This window comes from Lepisosteus oculatus, chromosome 3, assembly GCF_040954835.1.
Source record: "Lepisosteus oculatus isolate fLepOcu1 chromosome 3, fLepOcu1.hap2, whole genome shotgun sequence".
In the NCBI taxonomy this organism is placed as follows: Eukaryota; Metazoa; Chordata; class Actinopteri; order Semionotiformes; family Lepisosteidae; genus Lepisosteus; species Lepisosteus oculatus.
The window spans coordinates 27,618,860-27,640,222 of NC_090698.1; the positions used below are offsets into that span (position 1 = coordinate 27,618,860).

At 38.8% G+C, this 21,363-nt stretch overlaps 1 protein-coding gene across 2 annotated transcripts in view; it reads left to right on the forward strand.

Annotated features, from left to right (window-relative positions):
- Window positions 1-21,363, forward strand: part of cwc27 (CWC27 spliceosome associated cyclophilin) — a 106,103-nt gene that overhangs the window by 14,457 nt on the left and 70,283 nt on the right. For both annotated transcript variants that reach the window (XM_015338549.2, XM_015338538.2), the window contains exon 10: window positions 1,491-1,648. In XM_015338549.2, the coding sequence (XP_015194035.2) occupies window positions 1,491-1,648 (158 nt within the window). The remainder of the gene's footprint in view (window positions 1-1,490; window positions 1,649-21,363) is intronic.

Sequence of the window (21,363 nt, forward strand, 5' to 3'; positions counted from 1 at the left end):
AGACGTGAGTCTCTTGCACTTGTTTTTTATGGTGTGAGAGTAACAAAGCATTACCAGCTTCTGTGTCCTGCTATCATGTTGGGGCTAATGGCCTCTATGCTGTTTTCCTATTCCTTTATGCTTTTGCTATCCATTAGATACTTGAAATGGCAGAATTTGAGATGCCAGACTCTTCTGCCATTCCCAGTGGGTTCATTCAGAGCCTCCAGATGCCTTGATAGCCTATTAGTAACAGGTAGTTTAATATTAGTCAAATGTTACTCCCTAAACTAATCTGAGTTCAACCAATTTATAAATAAGAAAACCCCACTGATCAGGGAATGCTGAGTAGGTTATGTATTGCAAAACAAAATGGTGGTGGGCAAATAACAGGCAGTAATTATTTATTGCACTAAACAAGCACACACAAGTCATTTTACAGTTCATGAGACTTAAGAGCAAATCAAATTACATCTGGCTACATTCCTAACATGGACCACCCTAAAGACCTTAAGAAGAAGACATAAATATCTTTAAGGGTGAGCAATTCTGTGTTCATAAAATAATACTCCACAGGTGAGCCTGCCCTATTTGAAGGGGTATTCAAATAAGAGTATTAAGCTCTGTGGGCAGCATGGTGGCGCAGTGTTTAGCAATAATGCCTTGCAGTGCTGAAGCCCCGGGTTCATTTTCAGACTCTGGGATCTATCTGTGTGGAGTTTGTATGTTCTCCCCGTGTTAATGTGGGTTTCCTCCTTCTGCTCCTGTTTTTCCCACAGTCCAAAGATGTACTGCTAGGTTAGTTGGCTTCTGGGAAAATTCGATATGTGTGTGTTTGTGTCTGTCCATTCAGGGGGTCCCATTCCTGCCTTGTGCCTGTTGCTTGCTGGGATAGGCTCCGGCTCTGCTTTGACCCTGAATTGGATGAAGTGGTTAGCAAAATAATGGATTAAAAAAGCTCTACATGGAGGATTTGGGGAAGAAAATGCAATAGTCTGAAAATAAAAAAAAATCAGCTCCTTTCACTAACGGTAGTCTGAGCCCTATTCGAGTACCTAATAGGACAGCTGAGAGATGGTGACATGGGCTGGCTGGAGAATTTCTAGTGAAATTCCAGCTTTAGCGAAATTGTCTGGTCTCTACTCCTCCACTCCAGAGTTTGTGAGTCACTTGTTGTATCCCTAATATCTAATTCGGATAAGAACATACTGTAAACTAGCTTACAAACAAGAGCAATCCATTCAGTTTATTCAGCACATTTGGTAGCATACAGAAGCTGTTGTAAGACCTTCATAGCCCTGGGCTGTGTTCTACACACTTCTTTTGTCAGTTAAGGTAAATATCTGTCTATGCGTTTAATAATGTTAAGAGGTTTACCTGCTATATCTGAGCTCTGTACATTCCTGCTATGTAGAAGTCAATGTCTTCTTGATCACCAAGAGTGCTTGCAAAGAATGATTTGCAGAACATGCCTGTTAATCGTGTGTTTTAGAATTGTGGATTTTTAACAGGATCTGGAGGAGGAGGAAAGAGGCAGCGGCAGTGATGAAGATGCAGGTGAAAGGGAACGGATGAAAGATCGAATCTCTAAGAAACTAAAGAAAGACAAAATGGCCGAAGTCAAACAAGAGCCCAGAGAAGAAGAGCAAGAGAGGAAGACCAGCCGCAGGTAAGGCAGATCTGTGCAGATACTGGGACGTATTGTTTTGGACAGGGTTGTGTGTCATGCCTTTTGCTAAACAAGGACTGCAGTTCCAGATTTAATCATGTGCATTTGGAAGAGAAAGTGTTTTTGTCCTTGAATTTCAGCTGAAATTGGGCTGATGCTTCTGCTTCTTAAAACAAGAATCTCAGTATTGAGAGTTTCCAAACAAATTGGAAAGGGGAACGCACCTTTCTGTTGATAATGTATTTTATTCCATATAGAAACTGATAGCCTGAGCTGCCGCCTGTTGTTTCATCGTGCTGGATTTCTAACTGTTCCCAGCAGATGGCAGGTTTGGACAGAAAACAGTCTGAAATGTGAAATGTAGTAAGTGCCCTGGATGTGAATCCAGTTCACCAGAGGTTGCCAGTATTTCAGTACAGAACTATTTTAGTGTTCTTTTTGACTCATTCAAATAAGTTTCCCTCTCATACTAATTGGTTCCTATCTAAGTAAATTACCTGAAATAATCTCAGCTATAGGTTTTTGGAGTGTAAGTGGAAAATACTGAAACTGGAAGGCTGAAGTGTGGCACTGCAAGATTTTATTTCCTTTTGTAATTGGTTTTGTGTTGAAGTGAGTACATCACACCAATTTTGACTCATTCAGGAACGATCATCAACTGCAATCACAATATGAAGTACGTGCAGCGCTCGTTTACCTGTGGCTCCTTCTGTAGTAGAATTTTCAATGGCTTGTAAATACAAGAATGCATCTAGCAGACACTGGGGCACTCATCAGCATTGACTTTCAGGAAATGCAGATTTCTTGAGCCTGTTTATGAAGCTCTTTTTGTATCAAGCCTAATATTTTCTTCTCTGGTATTTTTCATATTGTAAAAAGGTCACAAGGAGTATTTATCGGATAGTATGACTGCGGCCTTGTTTGTTGGAGACAGTGTTCACGTAGAGGGCTATTTGAGAGTTCCTGTCTTGAAGTGTCCGTATCTAGTTCTTAATCTGTTCTTCTTGGCTCGTACCTCTTGTCAAGATCATGCCCAGTGAGCTGGCCATTTTGTACTTGGGAGGTCCGAGCTTTCCCAGCTTTAGCTCGCTCTGTTCGTTGAGCTGTGGAACAGAGAGTTTTCCTAGAATAATGTTGTAAGTGCCTCTGTGCTGTTGCAGTATCAGGACATCATTGCACTCGTGGCCGATGCAAAGCGAGTTTAGATCTTGCAGTACGCCGTGTTAATAAATTCATTGAATGTTGGATACAACAACAAAAAAAAACCTTAGTCCTGCAAGAGAATGTGAATTTCACCGAACATATTCAAGCTTTAGGCCTATTTTTTTCCAGCACTGGAAGCAGCAAATTGACAACTGTCTGCTGAAACTCCAGCCTTCCGCTCTCTTTACAAGGATGACGTTTGCTCCTCCTTAGACGTTATGAGCAGCCCTCTTCCATTGAGTTCTGTAATATCCCTAGGGGAAATTGCGAGCAAGTTTCTCCACACCAGTTACCCAGAAGACAGATTTGGAACTTTATGCACACTTGTGATATGTGCTGCTCTGTTCTGGCCAGTTGGAGGCACTGACACTCTTCTGAAGCAGTGGAGTGAGACGTTTGTTTGGGGAAGGAAGCAGGACTACTCATCCAAAAACTCCCACTGCTGTCCTATTTAAACCTTTTTGGGTTTAAGTTGTATGTTTTAATTTTTCTTATAGGTTAAACACCATTGTTATTTTATTGCCAAATGGAAAATTGAAGCACTTGCTGAAATGGAGACAAGTTCTGATGGATAAGTGTTACAATAGAGTTAGTACTCAATATACACAAGGTTCTTGTTCTCATAGCTAAAGAAAAGCATTGTTAAACAATAAGATAAAAACTTAAGTCTAAAAAAAACTAAAAGGGAGGCTTTTGGTAAAAAAAGACCTGTATGTACGATTTGGTGAGTTAGGTTGAAAATAACATTGAAGAACACTAAATATGGGCTGGGGCTGCCAATCCAGCTTTTATTTATAAGCTACACACGTAGACGCATATATTATGCTTCCTTGTTGGTTTGTAGGATTAAAACAAGATCATCAATATCCACCAAATGAGATGGATTTTTATTAAGTTGGGTGTCACAAAATAGTGTAAGGAATATTTTCCTTGAATTTGAAAGGTGATGCTTTTTTAACATATTTCTCGATAAACAGATCATCTCACAACCTTAGGGTTTTGAATAATACGTGCATCATGAGCGTTATCAGTCTGTGCAGTATCATTTTATTTTTCCCTCCTGTATTTTTTATTTTTTATGGAAATGTATTTTATTACTAACCCACTTTGCTAATTTGATACCTGTAGTGCAGACTTCGTCCGACTATCATGGTAGGCATGGTTATTGTGCTCCTCAGTGTTGTGATATTTGCAGGGGCTTTGCCACACCTGTCCCTCTTCACCTCCCTGGTAATCAGGTGCTCAGCCCTTTCATCTGTCTTTAACGTCTGCATTCCAGTAGATTGAAGGTTGTTTATTACATACTGAGCAGCAGAATATCCCGTCTTTGAAATTTTATAAGCTTGTCCCGAGTTTTCCTTATGGTATAAATATCTACCAGATCTTCTCAGATCAACATAGTCCTTTTTTTTGCAGTGTTGTTGGGCTTTTTAAAATTTTCAACCTGGCTAGTGTTCTTCTTTAAAAGCTCACTTCAAGCCTCCTTATGGATTGATGTTGTTCATTTGTAATCCCAAATTGTTTACATTGAGTACACCTCTTTCTTGATTCAGGCGTTGTATACATTTATGTTGTCATTAAATGCCTTTTGGGATTTTAATTTTATTTGTTTTCAGATATTTGTCCTAAATAATGACAGTAAAGATCAAGCTTTTGTGTTTTGTTAAAGTCATGTACAGTATGTATGGCGTGGTATATGAAAGATGACTTAAAGAACTTGGATAGTTACTTCTGAAAGATGTAAATCTGAAGTATTTCCTAAGTTACTAGACATCCCCATGAGCCACTGTATCTGTCTATCAGTATTCAGCTAAATCACTGTGTTAGTGTACTCTTTAAGCAGGTTTAAAAGGAAGTAATTAGCACCTGATAGCAGTGGTATTAATGGGATGATTAATGTTAATTGGCAAAGTGTGGAAAGCTGAGCAGTCCTCCTATCCTTAATGCTCAAGACCTGTTTAATCAGTTCATGTTTAATTGAAGCAATGCACATTGTTTGGCGGGAGAGAGCTTCAAAGATGGTTTTACGTTTTTAGCTTTATTTACACCAGCTTCACAGATGGTTGAAAGGGCTGGCGTTCCCTAGTAATATCGGTTATTGAAGTATATTATTGTACGGATACTTCACGCCAGCCTAAAGAAATACTTTAATAATAAGCCAAGTAGAATTATCTCGTCTACATCTTCTGATCAGGCCCGTAGCGTTGAAATATTGCAGTTCTTAATAGGTGCCCTGAATTCACTGGAATAGAATGAAATGCGATCAGGCAGGTCTCGCAATGTGAGAAAAATCTTGGCACCCGATTGAAATTACTTGGTTAAAGGTTGACTGCAAACACCACAGATTAACAGTGTGCACCTAGAGAGAAATGTCAGTGATTTACTCCAGTGAGATCAGTGACTGTTCAACAGCAGCGATTTCCAAAGCCCTTTAGGCAGAAAAGAATTCTCCAAAAGCGGTTAGATTTTTGGTTTTTACTTTAATTCCTTCTTTAGAGATTATGAATCTAACGTTTTGGTATAAGGTTCACTTGGGTATCATCGTCTGAAGGTACATCTTAAGTCTTTGATAGACTTGTTAAATAACCTTTCCTGTTTTAAAGTGTGAGTGGTAACAGGATCGTGATAAGTCAGTGGTAAGATTTCCTTTCCTCTGGAACAGAAATGGGCTGATTTGGAACATGTGCTGCCGCTTGAAGTGCAGACATGACCAGTTTGAGCCTGAGTGGTCTCGCTAGCTGATGGTGACTGGCTTCCCCCAGGTAAAGGCACACAGCTAGTGGCTCACCACTGCAGTGGCATTGGTTTGCTTCTCACCAGTTTGCCCTCAACTCTCTCCCCCCCCCCCCCCCCCCCTCAACCGTGAGTGAGATTTGTCATCAAGAGCCACGGCAGTCGTTCTCAATCATTCTCCAGTCGGTGCTTGCTGTGATGGGCATGCTTTGGGACAGGAAAGCGGATGCCATTCTTAACTCCAAGCTTGAATAAAATAGAGGGACCGTTCTTAGTAAGGAGAGTTCCTGATGGGATCACGCCAGAAATTCATGTTACTAGCTTTAAAGCTGAAGCACGAGCTTCGCCAAGAGCACGCAGAGCTTGTGATGTGTGACAAATGACGCCTTCGATGTGCTTGATTTAATACGCTGCAATCTGCTGGGAAACCCTAACGTCAATCCACAAATTTCACGGTGGGAAGAACCTCGCTTTCAAGCTCAATCTCAAACGTTTCTTCCTGATTTGCAGATTTTGTTGATGGATTTATTGAATTCCATACTTAAGGCATATAATACAAATGTGAACTTTGGAAATTATGAGGAAATGTTGTATTGGCTGATCTTATAACCTAGCTTCTTTCAAGAAATGGGCAAAGTGGTCTTTTTATCACTTAAATACTAAGAACAACTTGAGCTGGGTGACAAGCTTTGTTTTTATGAATATTAACAAGCAGTACTATTTTTTCTTAGAGCTGAGCAGTGTCATTTTAAGCACATTGGTTCTTTGTTTGCAGTGTCTGTAGTAACAATTAAGGGTTAAATTTGATTTAAAGTTTTTACTTTAATTCTAAAGAATTTATTAATCAAACTTTGGGTTATAAATTTCAATTTGGTATTATTAGAAGAAAGTATTAGAGGTTCTAAAACCTCTAGTACTATACTGTATTGATTTATTTGTCCTTAGCATAGTAGGCTAATCTACACTCTGAAGATAAACCACAATGTGAAGTGTTAACTTGCACTGTTTAACTTTGCACTGATAGTATAATTTTTTTACTGTCCATTGTCAATTAGGGTATCTTTGATGTTAAAGAACCATCCTGTTTTTCAGACAGATCAATTTATCTATGCTTTTCTTTTAATTAAAACAAATTTCAGTCTTTGAAAGATAAAATGTTCACAGAGATTAAGGAAGACCATTCTGTATTTTCTTACAGGCGTTTCATTAGAGTAAAACCATTTTTTTTGTAAAAAAGATTTTGTAAGTGCAATGTACTGTGTATGTGAATTGGTTCTTGTGTGGTAATTTCACAATACTTTTCATTTAGACTGGATAGTGAGAGGTATTAGCCTATGATATAGCTTTTGATTTCTCTTTTCATCACTTGGTTAATGAAAAAGTGGTGATTGGGTCAAGAAACACAGTACAGACTAAAGGTTAAAGTAATTATGACTCTTGAAAGGAATGCCAAAATTGTAGAATTACCTAATCTGTGGAATAAGCTATGTTTGTAACCCTTCTTAATTTGGGCTAATACCTTTAAACACAGACTTGTCCTCTGTCTCTTCTTATCTGTATGCAATAATTGCGTAACTTCTGTGAGAATAAGGCTTGTGTTCCTTTTTGTGCCTTTTTTGTGTGTAGACCTTAAACCAAACCATATTTCTCCTTAGAAACGTGTAAACACATATGACATGTGAACAAGATTAGGATGAAAGGTAGTTTTTTATGACTTGGGAATAATAGCTTGGAGGTTATTTAAAGAAGTAGGCAGAAACTTCTACATATTTCTTTCTTATTTTGAGATGTCTGAATGAGCTTCTTTGGCGTGGTGACAATTAAGTGGTCAGGAGATGGATAAAGGATTTCACCAGGCTACTTCCTTTCATTCTTTTGTGTGGATATACCTCTCTTACTGAATTTGTTCATAATTGACAAATAAATCCATTCAACTATTTTCTAACCACTTAATCCAATACCGGATCAAAAGGAAATGGAACCTATCCCAGCAAGCAACAGGTGCAAGGGGGTATACACCCTGGTTGGGACGCCAATCCATCTTAGGGTATGCCCTAACTCACTCACATTAGGGGCCAATTTTACCAGAAGGCAATTAACCTACCAGTATGTTTTGAGAGGAAACCAGAGCACCCGGTGGATATCCACAGGGAGAACATACATACTCCACACAAATAGCACTCTAAGTCCGGTGTCGAACCCAAATCCCCAGTGCTGCAGAGGCAAAAATGCTCATCATCACTGCGCCACCGTGCTGCTCTTGATAAGAAAATAGTAATCTTTTTGTTTTTTCTTGCTTTTCCTATGGAAGTTATCGTAAATGCTATCAGTTAGTTTGTTGGGATATAAGTTTATTCCTGTGCTCTAGTGGTTTGTCATTGGCGTTCTTAACCAGCCTTCTCCAGAGTGCCGGACACAGCCAGCTGCTGCTGGGGACTGGAAGGTCTTGGGCTGGGCTCCAGTGGCTTCGTTCCTTGCTGCGTTATCAGTAAGAGCTGTGTGATGGCACTCTGTAGTACTGTAGGTTCTGTAAGGCTGACAGCATGAACAAAGGGGATTGACCGCACAGTGCACATTTTGGAGGTAGGTGTTGTTACCGTATCCAGATCTCGGTGGTATGATGGGTTGTCCCAGATTGGGAGGTGTGAGAAGCAAGATGGCATTAAAAAAGTAAGATTTTACTAAAAAATACAAAGTAAAAAAGAATTTCTAGGCTTTGGTAGATTGTGTAATTTGGGATCTTTTTGCAGACTTTCCTCACTCCTGTTGATTGCTACGCTTGTGTACATAACTCATGATTTAGGGATTTGGAATGTCTGTAGTCATCAGACTATTATGTCTGTTCCCCTACACTAGTCCTGTAGTGTATCAACATCCTAAAGATGGATCTGCAGGCCTTAGTTTGGATTAGTACACTCTGAAAGTTTGTCCAGAAAATTCTACTCCCACAAAGTCAGCTCATGGAGATTACTTTATCACCTAACCTTTGAATGTGTTATGATGGAAGTATCTGTCTATTTAATGTGAGCTGCTTTTAATCATGCTCCTCTTTGTTATGGTATAATTTCTTTGTTTCCAAATCCTGTTTCCTGCAAAAACATTCCTGCTTAAATGACAGATATGACGCGTTTTAGAAATTAGTTATTGAGCCTTTAACACAAGTTGTGTGTCTGTAGATGTATGTTAGTTTGCATGGAAGCTGAAAAAGATTAAAACACATTATATTTTACTGGTTCCAATGCTCATTTATTGTTTTTAATGGTATATTTGCCTTGCAAATTAATATTTGGTTTGTTAAATATGTCCTTTTAATTCTATTAAATTTTAAATATACAAAAGTGCTAATTAAAATGTAGCCTATATACTGCACGTATGTAAGACTTTCACAAAGCTTCAAAGTTTTATTTATATACTGAGCATCTATAGAAACTGCTCACTATGTATGGTTTTAGAAAAATGAAATACAGATTTGGAATTTTGATTAATAGTGTCTTGCATCATTTTGATAATTCATAAGTGCCTGTGGTACACTTGGTTGACGCTGACTACTGCATGAGCACTAAATCACCTCGTTAGTAAGAGTTGATGTGATTTAAGTTAGTGAATGTCAAGCCTGGTGAAAATCAAAAAAGAAATAAATAAAGGATCGACACGCCTCACTTGTCAAGAGAACGATACCTTTGCTCCGTCAGGACGATGGAGGCTGGGCATTGTCAGAGCACTGTCGCTCTGTGTGGTGCTCGGAGCCTGTTGTTTCTAAACTCAAAATATGTTATAGTGCTTATATACAGATGGGAATGTTTTAGTTGTGATACTAATAATTGCTTACACTTATATAGCGCTTTTCTGGACAATCTACTCAAAGCACTTTACAGGTTATGGGGACTCCCCTCATTGTGTCCCTCTCATTATACTGGTGCATTAGGACCACATAGACCACAGGGCGAGCGACCCCTGCTGGCCACACTAACACCTCTTCCAGCAGCAACCTTAGCTTTCCCAGGAGGTCTCCCATCCAGGTACTGACCAGGCTCACAGTTGTTGAGCTTCAGTTGTGAGTTGCAGGGTGATATGCCTGCTGGCTGACGTGGACGCCATACTCTCCAGACTTGATCCCCATTGAATATTGAATGTTCACCAGGTCTGCCGTGTGAAATGTGGCTCAGAAACAAGTGAATAGGTGTGTGCTTATCCAAGCAGCTCCGTGAAGTTGGCCTACAAACGGCACAAATGCAGAAACCCACCGCATTCATTAGTGCTGCGTGTGAGCTATTGAAAGTAGCGGTTAAACACAAACTGGCACAAATGCAGCACTAATGAATCGGACCGGTTTGGTTCCCTTGCGGCGTTGTAGGGGGAAACGAATATCAACGGCACGAATTGGCACAAACGCGGCACGAACAAGTGTGGTGGGTTTAATTATTTATGCCGTTTGTGGGAGGGGGGAGTGGCGAGAGTTCAACTTCATGACGCTTGTCCAGGCACTGTGAGAGGAGTGGGGTAAAATCCCACAGCAAGGCATCTGCACCTATAAATCTGTGGCACACATTTAGCACTGGTTATAAAATTGTAAGATTTACCGTTTGTATCAATTTGTTGACCACGCACACTGCTGGTCGGTGACTTTCACAGTTGTACGGCTCTTGATGACAAATGTTAATCTGTCATCAGGGTAAGAATTTGTCATATGTGTTAAATACAATGGCAGTGCACCTCCTATAAAGACGATGATTTTCATGCTAACTTGTGAATATGTAACATATTAGAAGTGACCTTACCTTTCATGCTTATTACACATGGCAAGTTAGTGCTTAGCATCCTGTAAAAAAAGTTATTCTTTGAAATTTTAATAAGATTGGCATTTGTCCTGTGACAGTTCTTACCTTCCTGCAAGAAGCTTTGAGGACATTTCTGCTGGTGGGTTTTCTGTCATCCTGAAGGATTGACACATACTATTTTGTTGCCACTCTGGTTAGTTGATAGTGGTATCCGTTTGATACTTTTCTTTTGTTGACTCGACTGTATGCTTTATGTGAATGTTTGTATTTTCAGTCAGCCTAATGCTCCTAAATGTATTTTCATTGAGTAAGCTGTGGTACTTTGATGCTGTTAACTTCCCTTCAATCATGCAAATGTTTCTAGTCCCCAAGGAGAAGGAGCAGGCCTATGCTGTGATAAAAACATCACCACGCTTGACTTCAGGCACGCTGGAGTTTTCATTGCTGGCCTTTCCTTTTCATTTCTCTGTGAACTTTTGCCCAAACGTAGGAATCTGTTCTATTTTTAACCCACCGGACCATAAGAGGCCATATCGGTAGGGGTGCAGTGGTTTTGGATTTCTCGAAATTGAACCAACACCGAATTTCATCGGAAAAATAAACTGATATGAATGAAATGAATTTTGGCATTTGAGTGGATTTCATATTTTGTGAAAAAGAAAGTATTTTATACTTTCCTTTTGATAGCTTATTTCACATTAACATGGATGAAGTCTTATGTGCTGCCTTTAATTTAATACAGGGGCCGTCGTTGTGCATTTAATTTGCTGGTCAGCAAGAGACACCTGCTCTAATTTGTGCTCACACTTTAGATCAGATGGAGGAATTGGATGTTTTTTTTTCAGCTTCACGCTGCGATCAAGAATGAAAACAGTTTTTGCTCCTGAGTAAAGGAACAAATGATTATTCAGCAACTGGTCCTGTAGAAATGCAATGAAAGCATTTCACCTCCTTTTTTTATTTACTATTTATTAACCTACTGTATATTAATGAACCTAATTTAATGATTGATGTAATAAATGTAAATGTTTTCATATAGTTTGACAAGAATGTTCATGTTTGTGTCAAGTACTTTGTAGTCCACACATTTCCATGAAGTCCATGAACAGGGCTCTCAGATATTGCTTTGCAATAGCAATAAATAGCAATTAAAGTGTTTATTTCTGACCTTGGTGATGTTGCTATGTTTATCAGCAGACAGTCTGATCTCAGCCCAAAAGGGGCTGACCAGAGGTATAAATTTGAATTCCTCTTGGATGTTTTTTTTAATTTTCCTTCATGATAGAATAGACTTGACAGCAGCACCAATCAGACAGCTTGGTTTGGTTGGACCAAGGTTTGCTGTTTTTAGTCATCATTACTTTTAAAGTGCATTCTTCAGTGTTGAGAGTTTTCTGTTTGCCTCATTCCACAAGTGCTGGTGTATGGCTATCCAGACACTGGATTAAACACGCTCTTTTGCCCTTTTCATGTTTTAACTTTATTTCTAAGCTGTTTATAAAACTTCACATATTGAAAATATTTATTTTCTTCACAGTCTTCTTGGCTTGGGGAATAACCTTAGGTCTGTCTGTTGATTGTCTATTACTACTTGGCTTTGTAGATACTAACCATGCAAGAGATCAGTTTGCACTGCAGTTTTGTTAAAAATTCTCTAAGTGTTTTTAATTGTTGTACTGCTGATTTATTTAGTACAAAATTATGTAAAAAATGTAAGAATGTGATCTGCCTTAAGTAAATTACAGATTTCATATTTTATGTACCCCATGCAGGAGGGTAAGTGCTTGTTATCTTAATTGTTACTTAGTCTTTGTAAATGTGTTTTTTTTCATTAATTAGTCAAATGTTCAGGATTTTTTTTTCAAACTGCAACTGAAGTGGAAGTGCTTCCGAATCTGCAAATGAGAAGTTGGAACAAAGAAAAGGTTGTGATTAAGTTCTGTTAAAATCAAAGACGCTTGATTCCCTATTTTTTCTATTATGTAAACTAATGAATGACTTTTCTTTGACATTTTTTTAGAAGACTTCACCAACTAATTTTGAAAGCACTGCGTTCAAAAGGGCTAAGTAATTAGATAGTTGTATTGTCTTTGTGATTTCTGTAAAAGACCAGATGTTGTTTTCAAAGCAAACTCAAATCAGGATGAAGGAAAAATTAATCTGCTTTCCCAGTGTAAATTTTTTAGTGTTACTTAATATTTAATTGGGCTTACATGGTAAAATTGTCAAACTGACTATTTACATTTATTTCTTTAAAATCCATCTATCCATTTTCTAACTGTTTTATATAGTACGGAGTTGCAGGGCGTATCTGGGGTCTATCCTGGCAAGAAATGGGCGCAAGACAGGATACATCCTAGAAGGGATGCCACTTCATCTCAGGGTGCATACAGACACAAACACGCACTCACACTCTCACACCAGGGCCAATTTTCCCAGAAGCCAGTTAACCTACCAGTACGTCTTTGGACTTTGGGAGGAAACCGGAGCAACTGAAGGAGACATGCATAAACACGGGGAGGAAATACAAAATCCAAGCAGACAGTGCTCCAGGAATTGAACCCTGGGCCCCAGTGTTGTGAGGAGCTTCTTTAACATCGGATCTCCATTTTTTTTCTTATTTATTCATGTAGCTGTCCATCAAGTTTGTGGTTCAGGGAGCTAGGAAAATGCATGTGGCATGATCCGGAAGCCCAGCATTGGGGAAAACGAAAGGAGTTCTTGTCTCTTTTCATGGACTGCAAGAATTGTAATTGGATGAGATAGCCTGTAACAGGTTTAAGGATGGGAAATATACAGTATTTTTTTAGGAAATTGCAGTGGGGGCCTTTTAAACAGTAAACTTTTCAACAGCTCCTGTAAGAAATTAGAAGGATATGGACAGGGAGGTTTGCAGTGTGGTCATAGTGGTTATGCTGTAAAAAGACCATGAGGCAGATTCTAGCGCTTTTATGCAGGAAATGCAGTTGGACTACTGGATTTTTTTAACCTTTATATCATGCATTTTCTTCAATAATGTGCTTATGCTTTATCTTTAAGTTCCCTGTTTCTATGGTCTTACTCTGATAGATAATAATTTTTTTCTTTGGAAAAGTGTCATTTTGTAGTGATTCCATGCGTGTTATTATATCTTTTAATACTTGGTATTAAGGGTATAAAATCAGATGCTTGATAAAGACAGTAGCATTACTGGAACACAGGCAGTATTTTTTTCTGCTGACATTTAACCACTCTGCTGTCAAGTAACGCATTTAGTAAATTTTGGATGACAGATATTGTCCATTTTTATTGTAGGTCTTTCTTGCAAACAAATTGCATGTTTATCTCCTGGCCTCCTGCCCTGGGAAAAAAACAACACATTTCTGTGTCTGGACCACCGGGGACCTGTGTTGTAATATAGATACCATTACATACTTTGTCATTACTGCTGAAGTGGTAGAGACTGGGTGCCTTGGGTTGTTTTGGTCAAAGGTGGGCCCTACATGTTTACCGCAAACAGCAAGTGCTTTTGACACCTCAGTAACTTTTCATCTCATTTTCTATTACCTATTGATGTATGGGTTCCTTAAAACTGTATTATCTCTTTGCCTGTGTATGTACTTTTTAAACAGCATTTTTGTTTTCTTTCAGCTGTATGTTTAGCTTGTGGTACAAAGAAATATGATACCATGGCTAAAGGCATTTGTCTTTCATTGTTGTCTTATTATTCTCCGTTCAGCTGTAATCTCATCCTGTAATTGTTCATTCATTGCCTGTGATTTTGAGTTTGCAGTAAACTCACCTTTTCTTTATTAAAATTAATTTTAAAAAAATCTCCAGACATGCTGCCCTTGCAGATGATTGGCATTGACTAAAATGCAGACAGACTGTAGCATATTAAACACAAGTGCAGATTGTTTGGCTACAAGAGCTGTAACCCAGCACAGTGGTTTTTCTTGGCTGGGCATCAAAGAGGGCCAGTAGGTGTAGTGGTGGAGTGGGACAAAGGCTGAATTGTTACAGTGGTGCATTTCATCTCACTGCTGCTTGGCAGGAATCCGGCTGCTCTAAGGTGAGGCTATGTGCCTGTGTCTAGTCACCTGGAAAAGAAAAAGGATGCTCGGGTGACCCCTGAAAGAGCATTTGATACGGTGGAAGGTGAGAATGTGAAATCTGTATTTATTAGCCTTGTTGTTGCCAAAGCAGAAGACAGGGTATCATTTCAAACCACAACAGTGCCTTCGTTTGTTTGGCTTGCCATGCCTTTTCATAATGCTTTACGGGGGAAGAAAGCAGAAAGGGCCAGCCCGTGTTATGACAATATTGCTGCTCTGCTTTTGAGCAGGCTTCTGCTTTCACTATAATTATGAAAGCGTTAATGAACGTAAATGGTTCTGAAAGTAAAACCTTTAAGATCTCCTAAAGGAGATACCACTTTATGTGTACAGGGTCTTGCGTACATCAACCAAGCCGAATATTATAGCTGCCCCTTTTAGGACTGTTGTGTAATAGAAGTGTATCTTAATGTTACCTAGTAACCTGCAATAATGTTATTAATTGATTGTCCATTATACCACTTACATCCCATACAGAGCATACTGTATGTCTGTTCAAGGTATTTTTTTAATGATTCAATGTTAAAAGGGGCTTATAGAAGCCTGTGAATGCTGATTTAATGTTTTTGAATAATATTTTTGAATAATATTAGGTGAAGAGATATTTCACTATATAGATATTACATTGTTTAAGTTTTGTGAGAACATGGCTATGTAATGAAGATTGAGGTGATAATTATTTTAATGTAGTACTTTTTAACATGTATAAATATGTAGTTTTTTCCCTTTTTTATTGTATACAAAACACTATTAAGTTATCTTTTCTAGCATTGGGAAAAGGTCACAGCTAACGTTCACATTTCCATAATTCGTAGACACTGGTTTATCTTAAGTTACTATGACCCTAAAAATGTAATCTTCTTAGGCAACAATAGCTCTTAAAATGTGGCTTTTTTCCCCCATTGTTGGGGTGTATCATTCGCACTGTACTGACAAGGCACTCTCCCATATATACATCTCATATAGCATGTACATCATCTCAAATCTTTGCACTGCCTTTTTTGCCTCCCCCACTTATTCTCACCATTTTTCTATTGTTCTCCTTACCCTTATATACCTTCCTTGCCATTCCCCCACATGCTCGAAGACTCCACAGCCGAAGTGTTGTTGTTTTTTCAGTGTGGAGTGAACCCTTTGCTGCCTACACACAGACACATCCTCCCAATTGGACCTCCTCAGATACATGTATGTGCGGGCTTTACTGGTCAGTTAGCCATGTCCCCACGATGAGCCCGGTTAAGAGTGAAACAGCTGTCTGTGCCTGCTTAAAGGCCCCTGACTTTGGCTTTCTTTACACAAAGTGGAATTAGAAGCTTCTTTAGACAGTTTTGGTGATAGTCCATTAATTTTCACATTCCCATAATTCACAGCTTCCGCTTTTTCTTAAACAGCATAACTCTGAAAGGTGTTCCTTGCATTGCAGTATCATGATAGGCTGGAAATGTTAAAGAATTTCCTAAATTGACCTGACTTCTTATATGCTGATCAGGATTTTAAGGTATGGATCTTTATTTGAAAACGAATCTAAACAACACCAAGATAAAAGAACAATGCGCAACTAATCTGTATAGTCAGATTATGGTAATTCTTGTCTTTCTTCCAGTCAGTTATGCATTTGTGTAGAAAAGATCATCTGTACTGTTGGGGGAAAAAAAAGTTTTCTTATTTGAAAATCCCCAGAAATAACATGTTATAGCAGGTCCCAAACTAGGCGTATTTGGTAGCCTCTGTTTCTGTTAAACTAGGCAGGCCATGACTGGGAAAACAAAGTGCTTCCATATGGCTTTGGGACACAGCATTTACAACTCCTGCCAGCAGGCCTTTGGCCTTCTCAATATTCGCCATACTTAACATCTGTAATTTAATGCTGTTATGATTAGAGAAAACAAATTATCCTCCATTATGTTATTTCTAATGTATTCATACAGCCAGAAAGAACTTTTGGTGAAATTGGATCCAGGGCCAACAAATAAATCTGAAAACTTCTGTAAATCAGTGCTGGCGTTGAATAGATTTTCACTTGGTCATAAAGGCTAAACAAACTCATTAAACATTCATTTGATTATTCAGATGTTGCAAAAAGATTAATTTTGTTACAAATACAATTTATTGTTCAATATAATAACCTACAAGGATCTGTGAAGACTTTACTTTTGAGTGCAATTTTGATGCATCAGAATGACTGTCAGAATGAAATGAAAGTGCTTGTTAGCTAACTTTCCTCAGCAGATGGAATTTTCAAAGGTCTTCAGTTTTAGCGTCAATGACAATGCCATTTAACTCGAGTACCAAAAGCGCAACAAATTACAACACTGTCCTTGCCATGTTATAGATGGAGACAAAGACAAAAAAAAGAGAAGTTTCTTTTTGTAGGCCCTGAATCCTACTATAGCTTATGCTTCACTGAGCTGACGGTGAATTGTGGATGTTGCAGTGCTGCAGTGGCAACTTTTTTTGACATTTAAAAGAGGCAAATTTCCCAGCACAACTGCAGCCAGATAATGAGAGAATTTCCTTCAGTTAAATACAAAGCAGATCCCAAGAGTCCACAAGTGCCACATTTGCCTAAAGATAGTGAAATTCGTCAATAAATCTAAGCTGTTGTTTAATCAGTGGCGGCTGTGAAGCAAAGCTGATGGGCACCATAGTGCAGAACCAGTGTCTAGCCAGTTTGCCTTGAGGAGACTCTGTTTAACTCAAGTGGGGGCCACTGGAGCCTCAGTGATACCCAAACAAACTTTTTCACCTGATAAAGAGTTGTTTAGTCTCCCTTTATCTGAAAGATCAGGTTTACAAGGATCAACTTCTCTGAGCTCTTATTCGAATGGACATAGTAGTGGTGGCCTCTTCCTCCTTGGATTTGGGAGGGGTTTTTGCATCCCTGACAAACTTCTGTAACCCATGAGTAACTAGAGCTCACGTCCATGCGCGAGAATCACTGTTCCTCCACCCTTCTCAAGAGTTGTTTCGACTGTGCTACCTCGTTTTGGAGTATCTTACTTTGCGCTCTTGTTTTATCACTGCTTTCACCTTTCTAATTGTTTTACGAAGAACTTGGAGTAGGAGATGACGGGACGGCTCCTGGTACACTGCGGTCTACGGTGCTGAAAACATTTCAGCAACTGGTTAAAAAAAAATCCGCAAGTCATTGAAACTGCTAAATACAGGTCATTGCAGAACCCCCATAGCTTTGCAATTATTGATGACTTTTGTCATTTTTTTTTATTTAGAGTTATTAATTTTTACATTTTGTAAAGAAAGAAATGCTTGAAGCATTATCTTACTTTTCTTTTACTTGAATATTGTAATGTACATGATATACCGTAAGCATAGTACTTCAAGGCAGTGGGTTACCAGAGAAAAATGAAAGGGTACTTTGCTTGGCAGTTGCCGAATTATCTAGGTTTTTCAATAGGGTGCAGACCTCATTGGTTTCTATAAGAGCGAAAGAATTTTTATGGGTGAGATTTGCACAGTGTTGACTTCAGTTTAAGTGCTCAGGTTGACGTTGAGAAGTGGCACGGAAAGGCCAGGGGTTTCCCCTGTGTTGCAAAATATAAACAGTCTGAGCAGGGCTGTGCGGAGCAAGGACAAATCAAATACCCAGCACTTAACAGTTTCTAATAACACCGGAGCCCAGATTTTGAAATAATGCAGTCCCATGCTTTTTTTTTTAGAGTGACTCATACCGTGGCAGCCTGGTCAATCAGCTGTAGATGTTGAAGAAGATCTGTGTGGTGACGGCGATCTTCTTGTGTGGCCACGTGTGCAAGTCCTCTCTGAGCTCAGTGCGACCGTGTCCCCCTTAACCCTCTTTACCACCTGGCACGTGTGCAGTGCTATGGTTTCTGTTTTCTAACACGCACACAGTTCAGAACTTTTTCCAGCCAATGAGTTTTTTTTTTGTTCTCTTATTTTCCCGAAGGTAGATAATTATTGTAGTCAGCTATGCCTAATATGGCAATTTACATTTTTCTTTTGCAGTTCCATGATTTCTTTTTTTTGTTCTAAGTATAATTTACCTCCTATGCCAATGAATAAAAAGTTCAGACTTCTCAACGCCTGGTGAAGATTATCATGCCGAGATTATCTTGTTTTCATGACGTTGGAGGGGGACAACAATTGTTTTGTAACTGTACAGACCAGTTAAATTCCGTTTTTCTGATGAATGAGTGTGGTCTGAAGTACGGGCTTTAAATAGGGTAGACTCTTTCTGTTCTGTAGGGGATGTATGCGTGATGAGTTTTGGGATAAAAAATAAGAGCTCTTACACAAATGGCACTGATAAAAAAGAAGGATATTACAATTTTTAAAGTTATATAAAAAAAGAAATGCTATAAAGTAGAAATGAAATGTACTTTATAGTAATTTGTTAGAGGCAAAAAGAGGGAGAATACAAACATGACGTTATTCCTATATTTCTTAGCAACTGCATTCTCTTGAAAATCATCATAAACCTTAAGGGTGTTCAGTTTTTTTCCTTTTTAGATACACTTCTTACTGTTTCAGTGGTCAGAGTTAGCTGTTATGGTGATGAGGCCTTATACGCTAACTTGATTTATACAAAGGACAGGCATAGGAATCTATTTAAAGGGATCTGCACCCCTCAGCATTCTCAAATTATTCAATATTTGTTCTCCTAATTCATAACTGTCTGCTTTAAAGACAAACCGTAAACCTGAAATGTCTTCCTTATAAGATTCATTATACAATAGTAGCTAGGTATAGCTGAAAGTTTGAATTTCTTGATTTAGTCAACATGTTTAAACTTTTAGACAGTGAATGTATTGTGCCAGAACAGCACAGGATCAATAACTGTTTCCAAGCACCAAACATTATTATATTTGCAATATACTAGCTATAGTATATGTACAATCTTATTTTAACACAATATCCATTAAAATGCCAGTATTGCACAGTAGTCAGAGCCATTATGCTTCCGTAATGCATATTAACATTTTGACTGAAAAAAGAAATCCACAGGCATGTTTTTAAAAAAGCAACCTACAGAATTATGAGCTCCAACATGGCTGGAGCATGTCATTGTGTTGCAAAGCTTTCCCGGTGATGGAAGCCCTGAAATTCTGTGTTTAAAAGGACTCCCAGGTATAAATGTTTTGCTACCACTTGAACTGTAGTGCATTCCCTTGCTTTAGTCGCACAAGTTCTTGGTACATAATTCAGTAAGCAGCGTATTAAAATGAGTGTTTTAGTCATTCTTTAGCTGCCAGCAAAATCCATTCATAACCCTTCTCTCTGACGTGACATCCATTGAGTACTGCTGGTGGTGATTGTATGAAGTGTCTGATGATTGGCTTTTCATTAAAGGAAAGCCTTGTACACAAAGAATACTCAGTTGAAATTCCCACGGCTATTTTAAAGTGCACCCTTTTCTCTTTTTGAAAAGCTGCCAGGGGCAGCAAAGCATACCGTAGCACAGTTGGGGGAAGTTATAAGAGAAATTGCAATTTAATGAGAGGTGCATCGTGGGGAGGAGGCTTTTGATGTTCACTAGTGGTAGTTCTGCAGATAAGTAGTTAATTTCTTGCCACACTGTGAGCACTCAGAGGAGCACTTTCCTGCACAAGCTTCTTGCCAGAGACTGGAAGCCACAGCTGTTAATTGGCTGCACCTGTCACTTGTTATCTGCCATAATCCAGCATGCTTTGAACCTCATGTTGAAAGGTCGGGCGGATCAGGAAAGAGCTTGGCTTTCTAAGGAAAATTGTTCAAGATAATCCTACTTTTGGCAGTCTGCAGCCCGTTTCAGATCTGCCCGTTTATAGATCTCTGCTCCTCTGTTGCATGTCCACTCTCTACGGGGGTTTGCTCAGGAAATTATGGAGTGGACTGCTTGCTCCCGTTTCTGAAGAAAAGTGTTTGATCGGTAGGGCAGAGCTAAGAAAGCTTTGTGTCACAATTTACTGTCCGAGAATCCGTTTTGGAGAACGGTGACTTTTTAAAATTTCGATTTCAAGTCACACTGCTTCACTGCCGTTTGTGAAGAACTGAAGAGGGCAAGCAAATATTTGCCATGGTCTGGGTCACACTATAGTTCAGCCACAAGTTGAGTCACAAGCCGATACTCATATTATCTGAACACGGTCACCACTCTTCAAAGATCCACAGGAAATGGAAGGCAGTTGTGTGGATTGTTAGAAACGATTGTTTATCATGCTAGAGATAAACACTAATGAAGTAGATCTGTTCTTGCTTAACGGTGTTAAAACTCACATGGATCAGATTGACAGAGTTCAGACAGTAAGGTTCAAATACATTGTGTAGTTCTTTAAATTGGAAAAACAAAAAATGTGAGCTGTCTGGGCAAAACCTGGGCTCATAACTGTGTACTGGAATGTCTGGACTTTGTGAGATGTAACAAAATCTATTCATTATTTAGATGTTTGGATTTAACTTAAAAAAATAATTAATAATTCATTGCTGTTGCAATCATAAAATTGCGATTCCCAATATCTTTTTAATATAATTATTTTATAATGAACATTTCTTTGGACCTTGAGGACAAACAAAAGGATGATCTTGGATGTTTTGTAGGTGAACATTTTGTACTTTTAGAATATTTTCAATATTTGTTCTGTTTTAGATTCATGAAATGATGACCTATTTGAACAATTTTTAACAAGCCCACAAAGATTAGTGTTTTTTACAACTCGCTATCCATCCATTTTCTAACTGCTGTATCCTCCACAGTGTCACCAGAGCCAGAGCCTAGCCCAGCAAGCAACGGGCACAAGGTGGGATCTGTCCTAGGAAACACAGATACGCACACACTCATACCAAGACCAGTTTTCCTAGAAGCAAATTAACCTACCAGTATGTCTTTGGACAGTGGGAGGAAACATAAGCACCTGGCTAAGCCCCACGTGAACCCCAGGTAGAACAAACA